The 24,816-nt window shown below is 43.3% G+C and overlaps 1 protein-coding gene across 1 annotated transcript in view; it reads right to left on the reverse strand.

The window, feature by feature from the left end:
- The window catches only part of LOC310648036 (vomeronasal type-2 receptor 26-like), a gene marked incomplete at both ends in the record, with an annotated part of 41,311 nt that overhangs the window by 5,463 nt on the left and 11,032 nt on the right, over window positions 1–24,816 (reverse strand). Inside the window, one exon of the mRNA XM_083375666.1 lies at window positions 59–271. Coding sequence (XP_083231792.1) covers window positions 59–271 — 213 coding nt within the window. The remainder of the gene's footprint in view (window positions 1–58; window positions 272–24,816) is intronic.

The following is a 24,816-nucleotide window of genomic DNA, read 5'->3' on the forward strand; positions in this document are numbered from 1 at the left end:
CTTGAAATGGGCCAAGAGGCTTTGGAAAACAGAGAAAAGACACAAAAATTTCTCCCACCTTGTTGAGCAACTTTAGCTGTGAAAGAGCATCTGGGATGATAATAAACCTCTGTCTTTTAAAATATGCCAGAGTCTCTTCCCTGGGATCCTCCTTGGGAAGAACTAACAAGCTGTCAATAAACAGATCTGCTGCTATCTCTCCATTTGGGTCCAAGTACAGTTCAATCTCAGAAATATTCCAAAACTCATTCTTCTCCAGAAAGAGATGAAACTAATATTGAAACATCCAAGAATTTTAAAAGCAGAAAACTTCATTTCGTATCACAAATTTGATTTTTTCTTCCACAGTTCTCTAACATGCACATACTGTATGCTTAATTAAGAGAAAATATATTGCCACTATCTTCATAAGTGAACAAAAAAGATTTTAAAACTAGTCAATCATATACTGACAAAATACTGCACACATTGAGAGAATATGGGACAGAAAAACTGTCAAAAAAGGCATTCAAATAATTTTAGTTTTTATTCTTCATCATAAAAGTGGGAAGTTATGAATAACAATTTGTCCTAAATTATCAATTTTCCTATGTTATCATTAACACAGTAGTTGATAAATCTCAGTCATACAAGACTTAATAAAAGATTTATAACAATTCTCAGGCAAATATAATTTGATCTGATTTAAACATCATGAAATTTCCAGAAAAATATTTATGATTTCTTCATCGAAACAACTGCATGAGTAAAAAGCAGTAGAAAAATATCTGAGTTTTAGGAAATGATAAACTATAGAATCTTATTTAAGGACATTAAGGATGCACTGCATGAAGGAAGATGCCAAGCTTGATAAGTATATAAGGGAGCCAGTTTGGTCTAGTGGTTAAGGCATGGGGCCAGAAAGCCAGAGGCTGTAAGTTCAAGTCCCGTCTTGGTTATGAAAGTCACTTGGGTGATTCTCTCAGCCCAACTCACAACTACTCCTTGGTGCTCAGCCTGGGACCTTACTCTTCTTTTACTCCTCTGGAAAGGGTGCAATCAAAATTCCTAGAAGGAAAATTTCAGGTAGCGCCCTGCGTCCCAAATGTAGCACTAAGGAGGGAGGCAGGACTAGCCATAATTGAAACAGGTGCAGAGATTTGCATTTTTGTACTTTGGATAAAACTACTTGGATAAAACACCTTGGATAAAACCCTAGTAAGACCACACCTGGAATACTGCAGCCACTTTTGGCCATCATATCACAAAAGATGTTGAGAGTTTGGAGAAAATTCAGAGAAGATCAACTTCATAAGTGGGTTTTGACTTCCGGGTGGCAAGGCTCTGTCAATGGCGGTCATTTCTGACCGTCAGCCCTGTTCCGTTTGAATCGCGAAAACAGCAACAAACAGCTGTTTCGCAGTTTGGGAATCCTCCCCTCAGGAGAAGAGGGGAGGGTGAGTATTCAGGCAGAGGTAGAGCTCCCTTAGACCCCCAGAATTATTAATCTGGGGGTCGAAGAGTGAGAGCTCCCTCGAAGCCTGAATTAACTCCGGACTCGGGGACTCCTCTGTTTTAAGGTTTTAAAACAGAGCAGGACGCTGCAACCATCCCTGCACTCAATATTGTACTCTGGATTACTTGGACGCAGGCAGAGCTGAGCAGGAGAATATTGAAATAGCAAGTATATGATCTTTAACTCCAGTTTAACTTAAAAGAAGGGGAGGAAGATGGCGCTGGAATAATTTTTTTGGAGAAAGCGGGAAGAACAAAAGAACAAGGCAAATAATATAAAAAATCAAGGAGGAAGACAGAAAGTGGATTTTTAAAGCTGTAAAAGAAAATATTTGTGTCAACTCCTGGATTGCTAGGCAACGAAAATTACCAAAAGATGTGGTTGTTCATTTTACAAAGAGAATGATTAGAAATGCGATTATTCAAGCCTTTTATAATAACAGATTTAAAGTGGCTGATCAAGAGGTTTTAATTTTGAAAGAAATCCCACCAAGAATTTTAAGAAAAAGGAAAGAGTTTTCCTGACAGATGAATTGAAAAAATGACAGATCCAGTTTAGATGGGAGATACCTACTGGGATAGTGGTGAATTATGCTGGTATAAGATATCGTCTTAATACAGTTCTGAAGGCATGAGATTTTTATTGTAACATATTGAAAGTAGACCCACCGCCATCCCCAGAATTTAAAAGAGGGAAGGAAGAAGGAATGCGACAGATACAATCGGAAGGTATTCAGCCAGGTGAAGAAACCACCTAGCTGATTCTAAAAGAAGTACAGCAAACTCTGGAAACTGTGCAGTCCTTGGTCCCATTAGAAGAATCAAAGGCTCAAAGAGTGACACGGGCTGCAACCAGACGAAAGGAACAACAACAGCAACAGAAACAGTATCCTACAATTACAACTCAAGAATCTAATAGTGAAGCCGTGGGAGGAGCGAGACCAAAGAGGCAGATGCTTGTGGATCTGCAAGATACGCTCCGAAAGCTTCAAGTCACAAAAGATGGTGACAAAGTTTCTAACATGGAATGGTTTAAATTCACCGCAAAAGAGAAAGAAAATATTTCAGTATTTGAAACAATTTAAAAATGATGTTATATGTTTGCAGGAAACGCATATTCGTGTATCTGATCAAAAATATCTGATAAATTCCAGACTGGGTATACAGTTTATAGCTTCTGCTCCGGAAAAGAAAAATGATGTAGTCATTTATGTGAAGACTTTAACAGCTAACCTAATTGAAGCAGATAAACAAGGAACATATATTATAATTGAACTCTTAATAGAAGGGAAGAAAATACTTTTAATCGGATTATATGCACCTCATCAACAACAAGGAGAATTTTACAAACTTCTACATAATAAAATAATTCAGTGGGATTATAAATCGTGTATTTAATGGGAGATTGGAATGGAGTGCTGGATACACAGAAAGATAAAAAAGGACTTTTTAAAAGTACTCCAAATCATGCTAGATTACCTAAATCTTTTTTTGATATGAAAGATGATTTGGAACTGAGAGATTTTTGGAGAGAATGAAATGTGGAAGAAAGGGATTTTACGTTTTTTTCTGATAGACATCAATCTTTTTTCCAGGATTGACTTTGTATTAACTACTAATAATTTTTTTTCTTGGGTTAAGAAGATTAAGATATGTCCAAGAATTTTATCAGATCACAGTCTGTGGGTTTTTTTGCACCCTGCGGGCTCCTCATGAACTTGCCGATGAATGAAGACACGTGTCTGAGCTTTCTCGGGATGAGGGCCCAGACCGAAGTCCCAAGCTCTCTTTTATTGAGATACCAGCAACGCATCAGCCAAAAGCAATTAGCAACAAACAATTATCTAAGCGTTCAGCTATCCATGAAACCGTTATCTTAAGGTTGCGAATGGTTACATCTCAGCCATGCACTAAGCAATTATCTTAGGGTTATAAATCAGCTACATGTCTGTATGGAATGTCTTTGTTCTTGTTACTTTCTTGTACGTGTTCCAACGGGGGTGTCCGTCTGCACGTAGCAAGGTCATCTGATTTTTGGTAAAACACAACTTATGAACAGAAATGAAACTTATCTCTGCCCTGAGCCAGACCTGCGCCATTTTATGTGAGCCTAAGGTGGAAATATGACAGGTTTCCTACATCTCCTCCCTTTTTGTTTTTTGACCCAAAGGGCTCAGTAGGACAGAGATGTGGTGCATTCCGGTGATAAGCATAAGGCTTTCTTTTGGCCCTCCTCGCCATCTGTGTCTAATACGAAGGAGGCCTTTACAATGGCACGGTCTGTAGTATCTGACTCAAGGTCTTCTTGAGGCAATAACTGATATTTCTTTTCCCACAAGGCATTTACATGCTTGATGGCACGTTGTTCTGCTATAAATGAAATGCTATTAGAAATGGTTCTAACAAAAATAGGTAAAATACAAGGCAAAATAATACATCCTAAAGCAATCATACTAATTAAAGCTACAATAGCTTGCAAACCAGGTAATTTGGGAAACCAGGAGCCAAATAATTCCTGAAAGTTAAAACCATTCCATGTTTGAACAGGAACATGAGCTACTTTAATCATTTTGTCTGTGATCTCCTGAATCACTTTCCCACTGTTATCAATCTCAATACAACAATTTGTAAGATTAAATTTTCCACATACCCCCCCTTCTTTAGCTAAGAGATAGTCCAGGGCCAATCGATTTTGCATAATATAAGTTCTTGATTTAGCACTTTCTTTTGCTAAATGGGTCATGGCTGAAACTGTTTCATTAGTGACAATTTCTACAACTGCTTGCAGCCGAATCAGACGATTGAGTAAGTAAATTGGGGTCCTATAGCCATAGGTCCCATCTTCTGCCCAAGTTGCAGGTCCATAATAATGGATTATACGGTCGGGGGGCCATTCATTGTCTTTCCAAACACCCCGATGAATGTTTTTTGTGTCTCGTTCACTACGGATGTTACCAATTTCTTCATAAACTGGGACACCCAACACTTGTCGCTGTTGGAGGGGCAAAAGGAAAAAGCTAGGCCTGATGGCTCCTAGAACACAAGAACCATACCAGTCCTTGGGAAGAAAATTATAAGCAAAACGTCCACAAATCCAATATAGGCCGGTAGGAGCTTTCCATTGCAAGGCGTTGTTTTCTGGATCTAACAGGAAGGCCATGTGTGTCATTTGTGCCAATGCGTTGTTGGGCTGTGAGTCCGAAGAACCTGACCACCAAGTATTGTTCTCCCAAGTCCCTTTGCATCTTAGTGAGCCCACGTTACTATGGCGAAAATCAGTCTTTTTGCGTTGGTAACAAACGTTGCCTACCAATTTGGTAGTTATAGCCCAAATTTCTTGTCCTTTCTGATTAAAGGTGTAATTGGCCTGATTTTCTAACATTTGAGTGTAATTGAGTTCATGGGCTTCCCATGGCCATTGATCACCCATGTTAGTGCCCCCACACACAAAACAATTTTGTACCGTGAGCTCCTTAGCAATAGTTTCTGCCAAGGCCAAAAACATGTTGTGAGCTCTAGGGGGAAGTACCAACCCCTCCATTTGTTGGCTTTCTTGATAATAAGAATGAAAAAGTGACTGACTAAGGGGATCTAAATTGTGCTGAATAATCTGGATTGTTAAGATTACACTGGGGTCTGAGCCTGTTCCGTCGATACCTAGCCCATATTGATTGTTGACCCCTTTCCAGGAATGCGATCCCAACCAATTTTGTGGGACCGGGAATGTCAAATTTATTAGGTTGCAATTATGCCGGTGGCAGGAGGAGTTTGCTGGCAACCTGGTAATATAAAGTGTTTTATGCTGATTATACCTGGGTATGGTATCTGGATGGACAGTCATTCCTCGGGACTGAAAATCCACACATTTCCAGTCCTCACAATAGGTGCCTCTGCCGCAAGAGTCACGGTAGTCAGATCGTCGGGCGCATAGATACTTTTCATTGTTGGAGTAAGTTCGCCGCCATTCTAAGGATCCGCATGTACTGGCCCCTTCGTCCATGGCTCTGCACGCATCAAAGATGACAGATTGAGAAGCCCCTTTGTTATAAAAATCATGACTAACCAGGAGAGCTGACCCTGCTTCAATTTTAATTGTGTATCGATGAGTGGGTCCCTTTGGATTGAAACATTGAATCTTACCAGCATCAGTACAGATGGAGTATGATGTACCATTATAGGTGCATTGATGTGAAAGTTTGGTTTTGCAAGATAGGTGAGTGTGAAAAATCAATGTTCTAGTTATGAGGGTGCCTTGTTTGGTGGTTGCCATGCAAAGTTCACATTGTCCTTCAGTCTGAAGCACCGCGGTCGTATGAGTTGGTAATGTTAATGAAAAACCGAGAAGAGTCACAAACCATATTGTTGTCTTTAGCGGGGTCCGTAGTTGTTTTTGTGGAGGCATGATATGGGCGAACATGACGACCGGGGATCCACAGCACTTTGTCTGGCAGTTGAACAGCTGCGTAGCCTCTGCCCTAGGTGATAAGGTCTGCGGGGCCTTGCCAAGTCAGGTCTGGAAGTTGTCGGTACCAAACCTGTGGCTTAGGGAGATCTGAAGAAGAGGAAGAAGAAAAATGCCGCTCTGCAGCTGTGGTTAAGGGATGGCCAGTCAAGTTTGAAAAGTTCAGAGTGTAGAGGCAAAGGTTAAGAATTTCTTGCACTGCTGGGAGGTTGGGGTTTCGTTTTCCCCCGTTCTGATTTTTATAGCGATCTAAAGCATGTTTCAAGGTTTGGTTAGCCCTTTCCACCAAGGCTTGGCCTTGGCTATTATATGGAATTCCAAATTTGTGTGTGATTTGCCAATGATGACAAAATTCTGCCATGGCTTGACTGCTATAAGCAGGGCTATTATCTGTTTTGAGTTCTTTTGGACATCCCAGCACTGCAAAGGTCCGAATACAATGATTAATGACATGTTTGGTGGCTTCTCCCCTTTGGGGGGTAGCCATGATGAATCCTGAAAAGGTATCAATTGAAACATGCAAATACTTCCATGGGGCAAATGGTGCATATTGTGTAACATCCATTTGCCAAATTTGGCAAGGCTCCAATCCCCTGGGATTGACACCCATAGGGATTGCAGTGGCTTGTTGGCTGCAGGTTGGACACTGCTGGCGAATAGCAATTGCTTCTGCAGCGGTGATGCCAAACTGCTTTTGCAAAGCTTTGGAATTTTGATGAAAATATGAATGACTTTCCCAGGGGGTGAGGGGTTGCAAAGAACAGGCTGAAGGTCCGGAGGCAGCCTGATCTGCAACATTGTTTCCCTCTTGCAAAAAACCTGGAAAAGGCTGATGACTACGAATGTGAGCAACAAAAACAGGATGTTGGCGTTCAAAAAGCAAATTTTGCAAGGTTAAAAAAAGTTGTAACAAATCTGGTTGAATGGATGGGGATAAATAAGATCCATAAATCACTTGAATTGTGTGATAAACATAAAAGCTATCCACAATAAGATTCAAAGGTTGAAAGGAAAAAATTTGACAAGCCAAAATTGAAGCAGCCAGTTCAGCTTTTTGAGCTGACCGCTGGGGTGTTGTTTGCTTGGTTATCCATTGACCATTTTCCAACCAGGCACAGGCGCCACACTCCTTGCTCCCATCTGCAAAAACTGTAACAGCCGAATGTAAAGGGTGAGGAGACAAGGGTGACAACCAGTCAATGGGTACAGTGCGAACAATTTGCAAACGATAATCGGGTGGTGGGTGGCAAGAAACCTTGCCATGCCAATCAGCTAAGGAAAATTGCAATTCACTCGAGGTTTGAAAAAATGATTCCCAAATTTGCAAAGACATAGGCGCAAAAAGAGTGTCTATCTCCAGCCCAATCAAGGCTTTCGTTCGGTGACGGATTTTAAAAATCAATTGAGCCAATTGTGCTTCTCTGGTTAAAACAGAAACTTTGGGCGTGTGGGATAAATGAATCCACTCCAAAATCCTCCAAATCCTCTTCCTCTGCTCTCATTAACATACTGGTTCCTTTCACCCCTCCTATATCTTGTCTCAAAGGAACTCTGCTTGTTCCCAAACTCTCTTCTAGGAGGTTTTTCCTGCTTATCACTTGCTGTACCTGTTGCTACCATCATCTTACTTTTCTGCCTTACTTTCTCTGTATCCCTCTGAACATACACTTCTGAGCCTCTTTCAATAAATCATTGATTGGTTTGGCTGTCCAATCATCCAATTTCTGTAGCTTCTTATTTATATCAGGCCAGGATTTAGTAACAAATTGAACTCTGACCAGTGGTACATTGGCATCATCATCTGGATCCATCCCTGTATATTTACGCATACCATCTTTTAGTCTTTGCAAAAAGGCAGCTGGGGATTCGTCCTTCTCTTGTTCTATCTGCAATGCCTTGGTCATATTTTGAGCCTTTGGTATTGCTTCTTTCATTCCTCTAATTATAAGATTTCTCATATCTTCCATATTTTGTCTTCCAGCCAAATCATTGTTATCCCAGTCTGGCAAGAGGAAGCTTTACATCTGCCACTACCCCACCATTTGGATGTTCCCTAGTCCAAATTGCTGCTGCTGCAGTTGGAATTAATTGTCTTTCTTCAGCCGAAAATAAAGAATTTAAAATAGCCGTCAGTTCATCCCAGGTATAAATGTTTGGTCCTAATAAATTATCCAACTGTTCAGCAGCCCCCAGCGGGTCCTCAATTAGATTTCTCAATTCTTTTTTAAATGTCCTTACTTCAGATGCCTTTAACGGCTCTTGGACAAAATGTATCCTTGGGACATTGTTCCCATCTACCCCATTTGGCACCTCCCTTAAGGGGAAGGCTGATATATTTGGATGTTTATCAAAGGGAAAATTTTCAATGTCCTTTTTACACTGTTCAATTTCTCTTAGGTATTATTTTCTATCAGTGTGTCCTGCACACAGACATAAAAACATCAAAAACAAAAAAAAAACAAAAAAAAACAACTCCACAAAAAGATCAGAGTAATTTCTTTTGGGTGATGTTTAACTAAAACTCAAAGATTTCCAAAAACTTGTCCAACAATTAATCTCTCCTCTTTCGAGTAAAAAAAATTGCAAGCTGAAACTGCAAGAGTGGGCATCAAGTTTCACATCCACCCCCCTTTCTCAGACTGGAATTCTAAGCAGAGAAAAAAAATGGTTAAAAGGACCAGCCACCCCCCCCCTCTTCTGGCTGTCTCTCCCTTTCTCACTCTTAAAGTAACAGAGCAGGGTTGGGGGGGAGTAAAAGAAACTTTACAAAAATCTCACCACTAAAAAAAAATAGTTTGCTCTCCTTTACATGCATTTTCTATAAATTCTCACACACATTGTCCATGAAACTTGTCTCATTGGTTTTTTTGTTTTTTCAATTACTTTCTGCAATTTACTATTCCTTTCACACCAGGGACTGGTGGGGGTGAGTGATGTTTGAAGACTAACACACACATTTACATATCAGCAAATTAACTCATTCACTTCCATTCCAACTGCCTGCATAAACAATTTCACATACAAAAATTTCATTTCATACTTTCTCCAGACAAACCATACATTGTTAAATAAGGCCTTTTTGTTTGGTGTTATCAGAGAGGATTTTGACCCTCTTACAAGTCTTGGAAAGAACACAGAACAACACAGACAGACATATATACACAGATACTATTAAAACAACATTTATTTAGACATATGGCTTGTCCTACGAGAGGTGAGAAAAATCATGAGTTGATTCCAACCGAACATGGTTTCTATAGGGCCCTTTAACCATCTCCTATTTTTCTCACCATTCCAAGTCCAAGCTTAATGTTCCAAATGTCCATATATATACATATATATATATAAAACAAAACAAAACACACATATCAATTTGGGGTTTTAGGCCAAAACAATAATCCAAAGAGCTAGATTAAAAGAAAAAGATAGAAGAAAAACTTGATTTTATTTCTTTGATTTTTCTTTTCTTTAGGTTTACAACAACTACTACTTTCCTATTCTTTGATTTGGTAGACCAGAATTGTCAAATTAGTTTGGCTGGGAGCCTGCTATGGGAAGCTAGACCCCAGAAAACTCCAGGCAGTTGAAATCAACAGGCGCGCCCCTGGACTTTACTGAGAACAGCTCGCCCCAAGAGGCTCTTTCAAGCCCCACATAAGCCAATTTTAACAGGAGTTCATTTTGGGCATATTCATTGTCTATTTGCCTTGTTATTTCTTCCTGCAGTCTATCCACAAAGTCTGAATAAGCCTGATTGGGATGTTGATACTTTTGCAAAAGACATTTTAGCTTTTCCCTGAGGATATCTTGCGGAAAGCTGCTAAAGCCCCTTCCTGTATCAAATTAAAAGCCTCCCTTGGGCTTTGAGCCTGTTGGTCATTAGTAATGAATTGTCCTGTGCCAAATAATTGATCCCTATTTACCCCTTGAGGTAATCCAGCAAGAATTTTTTTCTCTATTTCTTTTTTATACTCAGATTCCCAAACTACATATTGTGAAGGTGTCAGTATCATGTGTGCAATGGACTTCCAGTCTACCAATGGCATCACATAAGTAGAGGCCATGGAAACGAAAAGTCCCTGCACAAAAGGCGATTGAATGCCATATGAAGCAACAGCTTTTTTAAGATCTTTCACTATATTCCATTCCAGTCCTACATATGTGTGAACAGCATTTCCTCCAGCTGCCGGAGCTGGCTGGATGTTTACTGGATAGCAAGATAAATCTTCCAATGTTAGCTGTCCTGATCGGGCGGCTTGTCTAACAGCATTTGCCACCATTCCTTCTTTAGGACAATTGTTAATTACTTCTGGCTGAGCCTGAGGGGCACTGGGAGCCGCAGCTGAGGTGCCCTGCTTAGTTTCTCCCGGCTGAATAGGTTCCTCATAAGGAGGGGGAGCTGGAGAAACGGAAAAGGCTTCTTTAAGTCCCTTTTTGTGAATCCACAAACTTTCCATTAAGACTCGCCAGGCTGTTAACATTTTTGGAGGTGCTCGAGGAGGTTCGTGGAGCCATTCTCCAATTTTTCTCCAAGTCCCTGTTTTCAACGAGCCCTTTTCCGGATAAGCCGGAGTCTTTTCCCAAATATATTCCATTAAAGCAATCAACTCCTTTTTTGAAACTGCTGGTAATTGTTTGACACTACTTTTAAGTAAAATATTGGAAGTTCTGACTATTTCCTCAAGCTCTTTCAGGTGCGCTGCCTGTTGCTTAGAAAATTTGTTCCCCATACTCACGAATGGATCGTCGTCTTCACGAGGCAAGATCGTGTGCACAGCCTATTCCAGGCGATGAGTATGGAGACCGTCAGAGACGTATCCACTCGCAGCAGATCACGTCGGGGTCACCAGTTGTGGGTTTTTTCGCACCCTGCGGGCTCCTCATGAACTTGCCGATGAATGAAGACACGTGTCTGAGCTTTCTCGGGATGAGGGCCCAGACCGAAGTCCCAAGCTCTCTTTTATTGAGATACCAGCAACGCATCAGCCAAAAGCAATTAGCAACAAACAATTATCTAAGCGTTCAGCTATCCATGAAACCGTTATCTTAAGGTTGCGAATGGTTACATCTCAGCCATGCACTAAGCAATTATCTTAGGGTTATAAATCAGCTACATGTCTGTATGGAATGTCTTTGTTCTTGTTACTTTCTTGTACGTGTTCCAACGGGGGTGTCCGTCTGCACGTAGCAAGGTCATCTGATTTTTGGTAAAACACAACTTATGAACAGAAATGAAACTTATCTCTGCCCTGAGCCAGACCTGCGCCATTTTATGTGAGCCTAAGGTGGAAATATGACAGGTTTCTTACAACAGTCCAGTATGGATGGAATTGGACAAGGGGATGGGAGATAGGAGATCATGGAGATTAAATGAAAATTTGTTTAGATATGAAGAAAATGTGGTAGAATGTAAAAAGCATATGCGAGAATTTTTTATTATAAATATGCATAAGGGTACTCCCATTGAAATGGTTTGGGATGCAAGTAAAGCTTATATGAGAGGAGTGTTAATATATTTGAATAATAAATATAGACGTAGATTGAAATATAAGCGTAAAGAATTAGAGGAGGAAATAAAGATGAAAGAGAAGGCTTTTATTTTGAACCCATCTAATAAGAGGCTGAAAGAAGCAATTAATTTGTTAAGAGGGCAGTTTGATCTGTTGATGGCAGATCAAGTGGCAACTAATTTACGATATGTCAAACATAATACTTTTTACAATGCTAATAAGCCAGGTAGATGGTTAGCTTATCTGTTAAGGAAAAAACAAAAATCACGTAATATACGGTAGATAAGATAGAATATAAGGGTAAAGAGGTGTTTCAGCCAAATCTTATTAAAAAGGCTTTTGTTGAATTTTATTCCAAATTATATGCTAAGGATATAACTCAAGGTTTAGATATAGATAGGTATGTACAAGAAGTGAATATCCCTATACTTACACAAGAGCAAAGGGAAGGGATGAATCAACTGATAACTGCTGAAGAAATTATTTTAGCAATTAAACAACTAAAAGTGGGTAAGGCACCTGGAACAGATGGTTTGACAGCCATTTATTATAAAAACTTACAATTAGAGTTGGTGGAAACTTTAAAAGAATTATTTAGAACAATTCAATCTGGAGAAGTGCCTCCATCGTGGAAAACAGCATTTATAATGTTGATTCCAGAGGAAGATCAAGATCTTACCCAATCAAAGAATTACAGACCTATATCGCTTTTAAATACTGATTATAAGATATTTGCAAAGATTTTAGCAAGTAGATTATGCAGCAAATGACTTATAGTGATCAAACAGGATTTATAAGAGGTAAACAAATGAAAAATAGTGAGACATATTGTAAATTTATTAGAATATTTGGAAAATAATAATCATGTCCCTGCAGCGCTGATTTTTTTGGACGCTGAAAAGGCGTTCAATCAATTGAATTGGCAATTTTTATTCAAAGTCTTAGAGAAGATGGAGTTTGGAGATAGGTTTTTACAACCTATTAGGGCAATATATCAGAAACAAACAGCTCAAATAATAATTAATGGTAGTTTAACAGAGGCTTGCAAAATTGAACAGGGTGCAAGACAAGGATGTCCGTTGTGACCATTGCTGTTTGTTTTAACATTGGAAATACTATTGATTAAGATACGTGGCTCAAATAAAATAAAGGGAGTGAAAATTAAAGATCAAGATTATAGATTGAGAGCATTTGCAGATGACCTGGTTATTACATTAAGTCAACCAATTCAATCGGTTATAGATTTAATGAAAATAATTTTGCAATATGGGCAAGTTTCTGGATTTAAGGTAAATAAGCAAAAAACTAAAATATTGTCTAAAAATATGACTGCAGAACAAAAGGTAGTTCTAAAAAAACTAACAGGATTTGAAATAGTTAAAAAGATTAAATACTTGGGGGTATATCTTTCAGCTTCAAATGCTAAATTATATAAACATAATTATGAATTGTTATGGTTAAAAATACAAAAAGAGTTAGATGGAGAAAATTACAATTGTCTTTATTGGGAAGAATTGCAGCAGTGAAAATGAATGTTTTATCAAAATTTCTATTTTTGTTTCAAATGATACCTATACTTAAAAAAGATTCAAATTTGGAGGAATGGCAGAAAGGTATTAATAAATTTATTTGGGCAGGGGAAAAACCGAGAGTAAAACTTAAGATAATGCAAGATATACGTGAAAGAGGGGGTCTTAAAATGCCCAATTTTAAATTATATTATGAGGCTGCGGCTTTATTGTCAATTAGTAATTGGTTTAATTTAACAGAAGGAAGATTATTGCAGCAGTAAAAATGAATGTCCTGCCTAAATTTTTATTTTTATTTCAAATGATACCGATTCTTAAGAAAGATTCTAATCTGGAGGAATGGCAGCGAGGTATCAATAAATTTGTGTGGGCAGGGAAAAAACCACGAGTTAAACTTAAGATTATGCAGGATACTCGTGAGAGAGGTGGCCTTAAATTGCCTAATTTTAAATTATATTATGAAGCTGCTGCATTAGTAGGAATAAGTGACTGGATTAATTTGACGCAAGGGAGGTTATTAAATCTTGAGGGCCACGATTTGTTGTTTGGCTGGCATGCATATTTGTTGTATGATAAGAAGGTAGACAACGTGTTTAGGGTGCATATTTTAAGACAGGCATTGCTGAGAGTTTGGAAGAAGTATAGACATAAGTTAAGTTGCAAGATACCATTGTGGGCAATTCCAAAACACGCAATAGAAAATATACATGCTGGCTTCAAACATGATCTGACTACGTACAAGGAGATTCTCAGTTTGGAAAGAAATGTTTGGTGTTTGAAATCATATAGCCTCTTGCGAGAAGAGAAGGTTGTTCAAAATTGGTTTCAATATACTCAGTTACGGGCCAGGTGGAAAGAAGACCAGAAAAATGGATTTACAATGACTGATGAAAATTTGATAAAGCAAATTAGGAATCAGGGACCAGCACATATCAAACAGATATATCTTGCATTGATAGAGATTGACTCAGAAACAGACCTTGTTAAGGATTGTATGATAAAATGGGCCCAAAATATCCAGGAAGTTATCACAATGGACACGTGGGAAAAGATTTGGGTGAGGAACGTAAAATTTACTCAAGCTCAAAATCTAAGAGAGAACTTTTATAAAATGTTTTATAGATGGCATTTAGATCCTAAAAAGCTTGCAAGTATGTATCCGAATTATCAGCCTAAATGTTGGAGGTGTGGTGATGAAGATGCAACATATTTTCATATATGGTGGACATGTAAGAAGGTTAAGGCTTTTTGGATAAAAGTCTGGTGGAATATGCAGAAGATTTTTAAACAGAGGATAAAGTTGATGTTGAACTTAATTACGGCGGCAAGACTTTTGATAGGCCAATATTGGAAGAAAGAGGAACTGCCGACCATAGAGGAGTGGACTTTAAAGGTTTCCGACCTGGCAGAGATGGCGAAGATTTCGGCCTATTTGAAAGATCATTCGCAAGAACGCTATATTATGGAATGGAGAAAATGGATTGATTTTATCCAGAACAAGTATAGGGTTAAGAAGTTTTATGTAGCATTTGAATAAGTCTTCTTTCGTTTTTTTTCTTTTCTTATCTTAGTTTTTTTTATACATATTCAATATTATTAAGGTTTGTTTTATCCTATATAAGCTAGAGAGTGATGGATTTTAGAGTTTATAATTGTTAGTATATGATTGTTTATGATTGCTTTTTATATATATACCTTGTATTTAGCTCTGGGAAGTCGGGGGGGAGGGGGGAGGGGGGAGGTAGGGAGGGGGGAGGAGGGAGGGGGAAGGGGGGATTCTTAAAGGTAAATTGTATTTTAAAACTTTTCAATAAAAAAGAAGGAAGATTATTGAACATTGAGGGATGTGATTTATTATATGGCTGGCATGCATATTTATTGTATGACAAAAAGGTGGATAAGGTTTTTAAGACACATATATTAAGGTACGCCCTGTTGCGAGTTTGGAAAAAATATTGATACAAGTTAAATTATAAAATACCACTTTGGGCAATACCTAAACATGTGATAGAAAATATAAGTTTGGGATTTAAACATGATGTGATTAGATATAAAGATATTCTTAGACTGGAAAGGAATCTATGGCAATTAAAGCCATTTAATATTTTAAAAGAAGGAAAAATAGTACAAACTTGGTTTTAGTATGGTCAGATACAAGCTAGATGGATCGAAGATCAGAAAATTGGCATTTCGACAACAGATGAAAATTTGGTAAAACAAATTAGAGATCAAAGTCAAGCGCATATAAGAAGGATATATAATGCATTGATAGAAATAGATTCAGAAACGGAACTTGTTAAAGATTGTATGATAAAATGGGCCTAGAATATTCAGGAGCCAATAACGATGGATACTTGGGGAAAAATTTGGGTCAGGAATGTAAAATTTACTCAGGCACAAAATTTAAGAGAATTTTTATAAAACGTTTTATAGATGGCATTTAGATCCTAAAAGGTTAGCATGTATGTATCCAAATTATATGATGAATCAAAAGTTGGAATTAAGATTGCCGGAAGAAATATCAACAACCTAAGATACGCAGATGATACCACTCTAATGGCAGAAAGTGAAGAAGAACTAAAGAGCCTCTTGTTGCAGGTGAAGAAGGAGAGTGCAAAAGTTGGGTTGAAACTTAACATTAAGAAAACCAAGATCATGGCATCTGGCCCTCTCAATTCCTGGCAAATAGATGGGGAAGAAATGGAGGTAGTGACAGATTTTATTTTCCTGGGCTCCAAGATCACTGCAGATGGGAACTGTAGCCAAGAAATTAAAAGACGCTTGCTCCTGGGGAGGAAAGCCATGGCAAATCTAGACAGCACACTAAAAAGCAGAGACATCACCCTGTCAACAAAAGTGCGTATAGTCAAGGCTATGGTCTTTCCAGTTGTAATGTATGGTAGTGAAAGTTGGACCATAAGAAAGGCTGAGCGCCAAAGAATTGAGGCCTTTGAACTGTGGTGCTGGAGAAGTCTCCTGCGAGTCCCTTGGACTGCAAGGCGATCAAACCGGTCAGTCCTAGAGGAGATCAATCCTGACTGCTCTTTAGAAGGCCAGATCCTGAAGCTAAAACTCAAGTACTTTGGCCACCTAATGAGAAGGAAGGACTCCCTGGAGAAGAGCCTCATGCTGGGGAAGATCGAGGGCAATAGAAGAAGGGGACGACAGAGAATGAGGTGGCTGGATGGAGTCACTGAAGCAGTAGGCGTGAGCTTAAATGGACTCCAGAAGATGGTAGAGGACAGGAAGGCCTGGAGGAATGTTGTCCATAGGGTCGCGATGGGTCGGACACGACTTCGCAGCTAACAACAACAACATCCAAATTATCAGCCTAAATGTTGGAGGTGTGGTTGTGAGGATGCAACGTACTACCATATATGGTGGACTTGTAAAAAAGTTAAAGCTTTTTGGATTAAAATTTGGTGGAATATGCAGAAGATATTTAAGAAAAAGATAAGGTTTTCTCCACAGTTATTTTTGTTGGGTAATATTACAGATTATACCATTATAGAAACTAAATTGATGTTGAATTTAATAATGGCAGCAAGACTTTTAGTTTCACAATACTGGAAGAAGGAGGAACTGCCTACTATAGAAGAGTGGACTTTAAAAGTTTCAAACCTAGCCGAAATGGCAAAAATTTCAGCATATTTGAAAGATACATTTCGGAATGGAGAAGATGGATCGATTACATTCAGAATAAATATGGGACTAAAAAGTTTCATTTAGCATATGAATGAGTATTAGAATTTAATAAGATCTATTATTATTTAGTTTAAGTGGAGTTAAAGCGTGATAGGATTTAAAGTGTAATTATAGATGGTTAGCATATTTTAGCTCAGGTTTGTTAGAGGCAATACCCTGTATTCAGCTCTGGGAAGTCGGGGGGAGGGAGAGGGAGGGGAGGTTTTTGGGGGAGGGGGAGGGAGGGGAAGCTGGGGGGGAGGGGAGGGAAGGAGTATATGTTTAAAATGTATTGTAAAACTTTTCAATTAAAAAAAGGATACATAAGTGTGTTTTGGGTTGCAGTTTGGGCACTCGGTCTCTAAAAGGTTCGCCATAGGTTCTCCTGCTTGAGCAGGGGGCTGGACTAGAAGACTTGCACGGTCCCTTCCAGCTCTATTCGATTCTAATTCTACTCTTTTCCCCTACAGGTTTGAGTTCTCATAGAAGACAATTTTGAATCAGGATAGTTCAGGGCCCCCCTTCATGGATTACTGCCTTGTCGTGGCGAAGGGGCTTGCGTAATTCAATGAAGCTATGAGCTATGCCGTGCAGGGCCACCCAAGACGGACAGGTCATAGCAGAGATTTCTGACAAAACGTGATCCACTGGAGAAGGAAATGGCAACCCACTCCAGTATCTTTGCCATGAAAACCCTATGGACAGTACCAAAAGGCAAAACGATATGACGCTGGAAGATGAGCCCCTCAGGTCGGAAGGCGTCCAATATGCTACTGGGGAAGAGCAGAGGGCTAGTACTAGTAGCGCCAGAAAGAATGAAGCGACTGGGCCAAAGCCGAAATGACGCTCAGCTGTGGATATGTCTGGTGGTGAAAGGAAAGTCCGATGCTGTAAAGATTTTTTCTCCATAGGAACCTGGAATGTAAGATCCATGAATCAAGGAAAGCTGGATGTGGTCAAACAAGAGATGACAAGACTGAACATCGACATCTTAGGTATCAGCGAACTAAAATGGACAGGAATGGGTGAATTTAATTCAGATGACCATCAGGTATACTACTGCGGACAAGAATCCCTCAGAAGAAATGGAGTAGCCTTCATCGTCAATAAAAGAGTAGGAAAAGCAATACTGGGATACAATCCTCAAAATGACAGAATGATCTCAGTTTGAATCCAAGGCAAACCATTCAATATTACAGTAGTCCAAGTCTATGCCCCAACCACCAGTGCTGAAGAGGATGAAATTGACCGGTTCTACGAAGCCCTACAGCACCTTATAGAACTAACACCAAAAAATGATGTCCTTATCATCATGGGGGATTGGAATGCTAAAGTAGGAAGCTGTTGTGACTCAGGGCCAGCCTGTGGGTCCGACAGCCGGCTCCGACGTATCGGAGGACTCAGATGAGGGGGAGGAGGGAGACGAACCGGCTGATGATGGTTTGGAGGCTTTGCAGAGTCCTCAGCCGGGGACCTCTTCTCAGCTGCATGAGCCCGAGAGTGCGGAGGATGATGACCCACAGCTGGCCCTGTTCAAGGACGCTCGACGCAGGAGGCAGTCGAGCAGGAACAAACAAAGAAAGGCTATGGGACTCCTCGGGAGGAGGCACAGGGAGACCACGCCCTGAGCTCTCTATAAAAGGAGTGTTTGGGGAGGGGCTGGTTGCTGAAAGCAACTTTTCCGCTTGAGAAGACAAGCTCTAGTGTTTTTGTTAACTGCGTAATTAAATCTTGGCAGATGCCTTTTAGCCTTGGACGCTCTCCAGTCTCTTCTTTCTGATAAGGGGTTTGCCTTACTACAAGGCCAGAAGGGCTGGTTCAGAACAGTTTGCTTTCAGCCTCCCACCCCTTACAACTACGATGGAGCAGCTTCTTGCCGAGAATGCTCAGCTCACCCAGCAACTCACTTTGCTGGCAGCTCAAGTGGGGCAACTACAAGCCCAGGTACATGCTGCACCCCCACCCAGGAGGAAATGTCAGATAGCTATGCCGGATAAATTTGCTGGCAATCCAGAACTGTTTCCTGCCTTCCTGGGACAATGCCAGCTTTTTATCAGCGTGAGAGCAGCTGATTTCCCCACTGACCGAGATAAGGTGGGTTTCGTGTTGAGCCTTCTGTCGGGAGATGCAGCTCGTTGGGGCACACCTCTGTTGACACAGCCTAGCCCTTTGTTGGATAACTTTGGGGGGTTTTGTGACCATATGCGCCTCATGTATGAGGACCCAATTAAGGCGCAGACGGCCACCCGACGCCTGAAATCTTTGAGGCAGGGTCAGCGCCCCCTACAGGCCTACATCAGCGATTTCCGGCTGCTTAGCCAGGATTCCGCCTGGAATGAGGCTGCGCTCGTGGATGCCTTCCAGGATGGCTTGTCAGAAGAGATGTTGGATGAGCTGGCCCGCGTGGACATTCCCTCAGACCTGAATGGGCTGATCCATCTTTGTCTGCGGATCGATGCCCGGCTGCAGCAGCGAAAGAGTCGCCGTGCCACCCCACAGACCCCTGCCGCTCCTGTTGTGCGTGAGCCCCCAGTCCAGAGGGAGGAGCCAATGGAGCTGGGTGCCGCCAGGTCCCGTCTATCGGAGACGGAAATGGACAGACGACGATCGGGGGGGTTGTGTTTTTACTGTGGGGACCCTGGACATTTGGCTGCTTCTTGCCCGAAGAAGCGTCAGCGGGCGTCAGTGACCAAGCCTGCCCCGAGAAAGTCCCCTGCTTTGCTGTCGGGAAACGGCCCGAGCCCGATCTAGACGGTGTGAAAGATCGGGCGACCCACAACGACCACGCCGAGCGACGCCGTTCCGACGGTGCCTGTGAACCTCCACGGCATTTGATTCTGGAGGCACGTCTGATCCTCCCTGGCAAGCCAGAGGGGATTCCGGTCCATGCCTTAATTGACTCTGGGGCTACCACTAACTTTATGGATTCGGCCTTTGTGGCCAAATGGGCTGTTCCCCAGTGTCCAGTGGATCCGCCCATGCTTGTGGAGACCATCGATGGTCGAGTGCTCCTGTCCGGGCCTATTACGGCCGCCACGCAACCCGTGTGTATGGCCATCAGTACCCATGTGGAGGCCATTCAGTTCTACGTCACTTCGGATCTGCACTTCCCCGTGGTCTTGGGACTGGCGTGGCTCCGGGCGCATGATCCACAGATCTATTGGTCTCAGAACTTGGTCACCTTCCCAAGTTTGCAGTGCGTGGACCACACCCGCCATATCTGTGCCGGCCAGGTGGAGGGTTCCCCAGGGGTTTCCTTGCCTCCCGAACTGTCCGACTTTGCTGACGTGTTCAGCGAGTCAGAGGCGGACCAATTACCCCCGCACAGGCCCTACAACTGCTCCATTGACCTAGTCCCTGATGCGCCTCTCCAAGTGGGGCGTTTGTACTCCATGTCGGAGCCCGAGTTGGCTGCATTGCGGGACTTCCTGACAAAGAATTTGGCTCGTGGTTTCATCCGGCCCTCGTCCTCGCCAGTGTCTGCGCCCGTGCTCTTCGTCAAAAAGAAGTCGGGCGAGTTACGGCTTTGCTGTGACTACCGGAAACTCAACGCCATCACGGTGCGTAACCGCTACCCGCTGCCCCTCATCCCCGAGCTCTTGGACCGACTCCGGGAGGCTAAGATCTTCACGAAACTGGACCTGCGTGGAGCTTACAACCTCGTCAGGGTTCGGCCGGGTGATGAGTGGAAGACGGCGTTTGGTACTCGCTATGGACATTTCGAGTACACGGTGATGCCGTTTGGCTTGACCAACGCCCCCGCTGTGTTTCAGCATTTTATGAACGATATCTTTCGGGATCTGTTGGACCAGTTTGTCGTGATTTACCTGGACGACATCCTGATTTACTCCCCGTCGCGTGAAGCGCATCATCAGCATCTCCGTCAGGTCCTGCAGCGCCTCCGGGAACATCGGCTGTTTGCCAAGTTGGAGAAGTGCCAGTTCTACCAGGTGACCATCGATTTCCTGGGTCACCGCATTTCTCCTGAGGGCATCGCCATGGAGCCGAGTAAAGTCGAGTCGTTGCAGAGTTGGCAACCCCCGCGTCGCGTGAAGGACGTTCAGCGACTCCTTGGATTTGCCAACTACTATCGGACATTCATCCCTGGCTTTGCTGCCTTGACAGCCCCCCTCACCCGGCTCCTGCAGAAGAAGACTCGGTTCCAGTGGAACGCCCCCGAACAACAGGCGTTCCAGGCTTTGAAGGACGCCTTCATGAAGGAGCCCATCTTGAAACATCCCGACCCGCAACGGCCGTTTGTCGTGGAGGCGGACGCCTCCGACATTGCCATTGGGGCCGTGTTACTCCAGGCGACGACGCCCAGCGGTACCCTTTTCCCTTGCGCGTATCACTCTCGGAAATTGAACCCCTCGGAGCGCAACTATACCATCTGGGAGAAGGAGCTGCTGGCCATCAAGGCGGCGTTCGAGGCTTGGAGGCATCATCTGGAGGGGGCGCGGCATCAGATCGAGGTCCGGACGGACCACAAGAATCTGGAAAGCCTGCAGACCGCTCGGAATTTGAATCAACGCCAGATCCGGTGGTCCCTCTTCTTTGCGAGGTTTGACTTCCGGGTGCGGTACATACCAAGCGGGCACAACCAGAGAGCGGATGCTCTGTCCAGAAAGCCCGAATACACCCGAGCGGAAGACAAGCTTCCGCCGAGGACAGTGATCCCTGTCGAGTCTTTTGCTGCGGTGCGGGAGCCGGTGGATATACGGGCTCGGATCCGGGAGGCGCAGCAGCAGGAGGCGTGGGTGGCTCAGCGGAAGGAAGAGGTGGGGCCAGATTCGCCTTGGTCGGTCGCGGATGGACTCCTGTATTATCGTGACCGGCTCTATGTTCCAGGAGGGCCACTCAGGGGACTCGTCCTCAGCCAGTGTCATGATAACCCGGCTGCGGGGCATTTTGGCCTGTTCAAGACTCTGAACTTGGTCTCCCGTACTTTCTGGTGGCCCCGAGTCCGACACGATGTCCAGTCTTATGTCACCTCCTGCATTCCTTGCAGGCAGGCCAAGTCAGCGACAGGGGCCCCGCCTGGTTTACTGCAGCCCTTGCCAACACCCAAGAGACCCTGGGGGGCTGTGTCCATGGACTTTCTGACAGATCTACCCCCATCCTCCGGCTTCACGACAGTGTTTGTGGTGGTGGACATGCTGACCAAGATGGCGCACTTCATCCCTTGTCGCGGCTTACCGTCAGCTCGCGCCACTAGTCGCATGTTCATCCAACAGGTGTTCCGGCTGCACGGCCTTCCCGATAGAGTCGTCTCCGATAGGGGGGCCCAGTTTACAGCCCGCTTCTGGCAGGAGTTGATGCGGGCGTTGGACATTAAGGTTTGCCTCTCGTCCGCGCATCATCCACAAACCGACGGGGGTACCGAGAAGGTCATCGGCATCTTAGAGCAGTATCTGCGCTGCTACGTTAACCTGCAGCAGGACAATTGGGTGGACTATTTGGCCATAGCCGAGTTTGCCTTTAACAACTCGCAGCACACCTCCACGCAGATGACACCGTTCTTGGCCAACGTGGGTTATCACCCCCGGTTTTTCCCCCTTTCTCCCGTGGACTCATCGGAGCCGGCAGCGAACGAATTTATGGCGGAGATACAGGCGATCCATCGGTTGGTGCGACGGCAGCTGGAGAAGGCCAAGGCCGACTACAAGAGGTTCGCCGATCGGTCGAGAAGGGATACGCCTCCACTATCGGTGGGGGATCGGGTCTGGCTGTCCACCAGGAACCTACCATCCACTCGGCCGGCGAGGAAGCTGGACCACCGTTACCTTGGACCGTTCCCAGTCGAGGCCGTCATCAATCCGGTCGCCTATCGTTTAACTCTGCCACGTTCCCTGCGCGTGCACCCCGTCTTCCATCGGTCCTTGTTGGTCCCCGAACAACCGGCCTGTCCACTTCGCCAAGCGGAACCTCCCCCATCAGGAACTCGTGATGGAGGCAGCACCCCCGAGTACGAGGTCGCCAGCATCAGGGATTCCCGCTGGCTGAAAGGTCGCTTCCAGTACCTGATCGAGTGGAAAGGGTACGGGCCGGAGGACTTCACATGGGAAGACGCGACCGCCGTTCATGCCCCTGCATTGGTGACTGCTTTTCACGAACAGTTCCCATCCCGACCGCATCCGGATCGGCAGACCCGGGGGAAGGGCCCTGCGGTGCGGGATAGTGTTGTGACTCAGGGCCAGCCTGTGGGTCCGACAGCCGGCTCCGACGTATCGGAGGACTCAGATGAGGGGGAGGAGGGAGACGAACCGGCTGATGATGGTTTGGAGGCTTTGCAGAGTCCTCAGCCGGGGACCTCTTCTCAGCTGCATGAGCCCGAGAGTGCGGAGGATGATGACCCACAGCTGGCCCTGTTCAAGGACGCCCGACGCAGGAGGCAGTCGAGCAGGAACAAACAAAGAAAGGCTATGGGACTCCTCGGGAGGAGGCACAGGGAGACCACGCCCTGAGCTCTCTATAAAAGGAGTGTTTGGGGAGGGGCTGGTTGCTGAAAGCAACTTTTCCGCTTGAGAAGACAAGCTCTAGTGTTTTTGTTAACTGCGTAATTAAATCTTGGCAGATGCCTTTTAGCCTTGGACGCTCTCCAGTCTCTTCTTTCTGATAAGGGGTTTGCCTTACTACAAGGCCAGAAGGGCTGGTTCAGAACAGAAGCCAAAAGATAACTGGAATAACAGGCAAGTTTGGCCTTGGAGTACAAAATGAAGCAGGGCACAGGCTGATAGAATTTTGTCAAGAGAATACGATGGTCATAGCAAACACTCTTTTCCAACAACCCAAGAGACGGCTCTACACATGGACATCACCAGACGGTCAACACAGAAATCAGATTGACTATATGCTCTGCAGCCAAAGATGGAGAAGCTCTATACAGTCAGTAAAAACAAGACCAGGAACTGACTGTGGCTCAGACCATGAGCTTCTCCTTGCAAAGTTTAGGCTCAAACTGAAGAAAGTAGGGAAAAGCACTAGGCCACTCAGGTATGAATTAAATCATATCCCTGTTGAATATACAGTAGAGGTGACAAATAGATTTAAGGAATTAGATCTGATAGACAGAGTGCCTGAAGAACTATGGACAGAGATTCGTGACATTGTACAACAGGTAGCAACCAAAACCATCCCAAAGAAAAAGAAATGCAAGAAAGCAAAATGGCTATCTGAGGAAGCTTTGCAAATAGCTGAGGAAAGGAGGGAAGTGAAAGGCAAGGGAGAAAAACATAGATATGCCCAATTGAATGCAGAATTCCAGAGAATAGCTAGAAGAGATAAGAATGCCTTCTTAAATGAACAGTGCAAAGAAATAGAAGAAAACAATAGAATAGGGAGGACCAGAGATCTTTTCAAGAAAATTGGAGAGATGAAGGGAACGTTTAATGCAAAAATGGGCATGATAAAGGACCAAAATGGCAGGGACCTAACAGAGGCAGAAGAGATTAAGAAGAGGTGGCAAAATTACACAGAAGAACTATACAAGAATGAGCTTAACGTCCCTGATAATCACAATGAGGTGGTCACTGACCTCGAGCCAGACATCCTAGAATGTGAAGTGAAGTGGGCCTTAGAAAAGCTGAGCAACAACAAAGCTAGTGGAGGTGACAGTATTCCAGCTGAGCTATTCAAAATCTTAAAAGACAGTGCAGTAAAAGTGCTACACTCAATTTGCCAGCAAATTTGGAAAAATCAACAGTGGCCACAGGATTGGAAAAGATCAGTTTACATTCCAATTCCAAAGAAAGGCAGTGCCAAAGAATGTTCAAACTATCACACCATTGCACTCATTTCTCATGCTAGTAAAGTCATGCTTAAAATCCTACAAGCTAGACTTCAGCAGTATGTGGATCGAGAACTACCAGAAGTACAGGCAGGATTTCGAAGAGGCAGAGGAACTAGAGATCAAATTGCCAACATACGCTGGATCATGGAGAAAGCTAGGGAGTTCCAGAAAAACATCTACTTCTGCTTCATTGACTATGCTAAAGCCTTTGATTGTGTGGATCATAACAAACTGTGGCAAGTTCTTAAAGAGATGGGAGTACCAGGCCATCTTATTTGTCTCTTGAGAAACCTATATGCGGGTCAAGAAGCAACAGTGAGAACTGGACACGGAACCACTGATTGGTTC

This window comes from Vipera ursinii (assembly GCF_947247035.1).
Source record: "Vipera ursinii genome assembly, chromosome: 17".
Classification (NCBI taxonomy): domain Eukaryota; kingdom Metazoa; phylum Chordata; class Lepidosauria; order Squamata; family Viperidae; genus Vipera; species Vipera ursinii.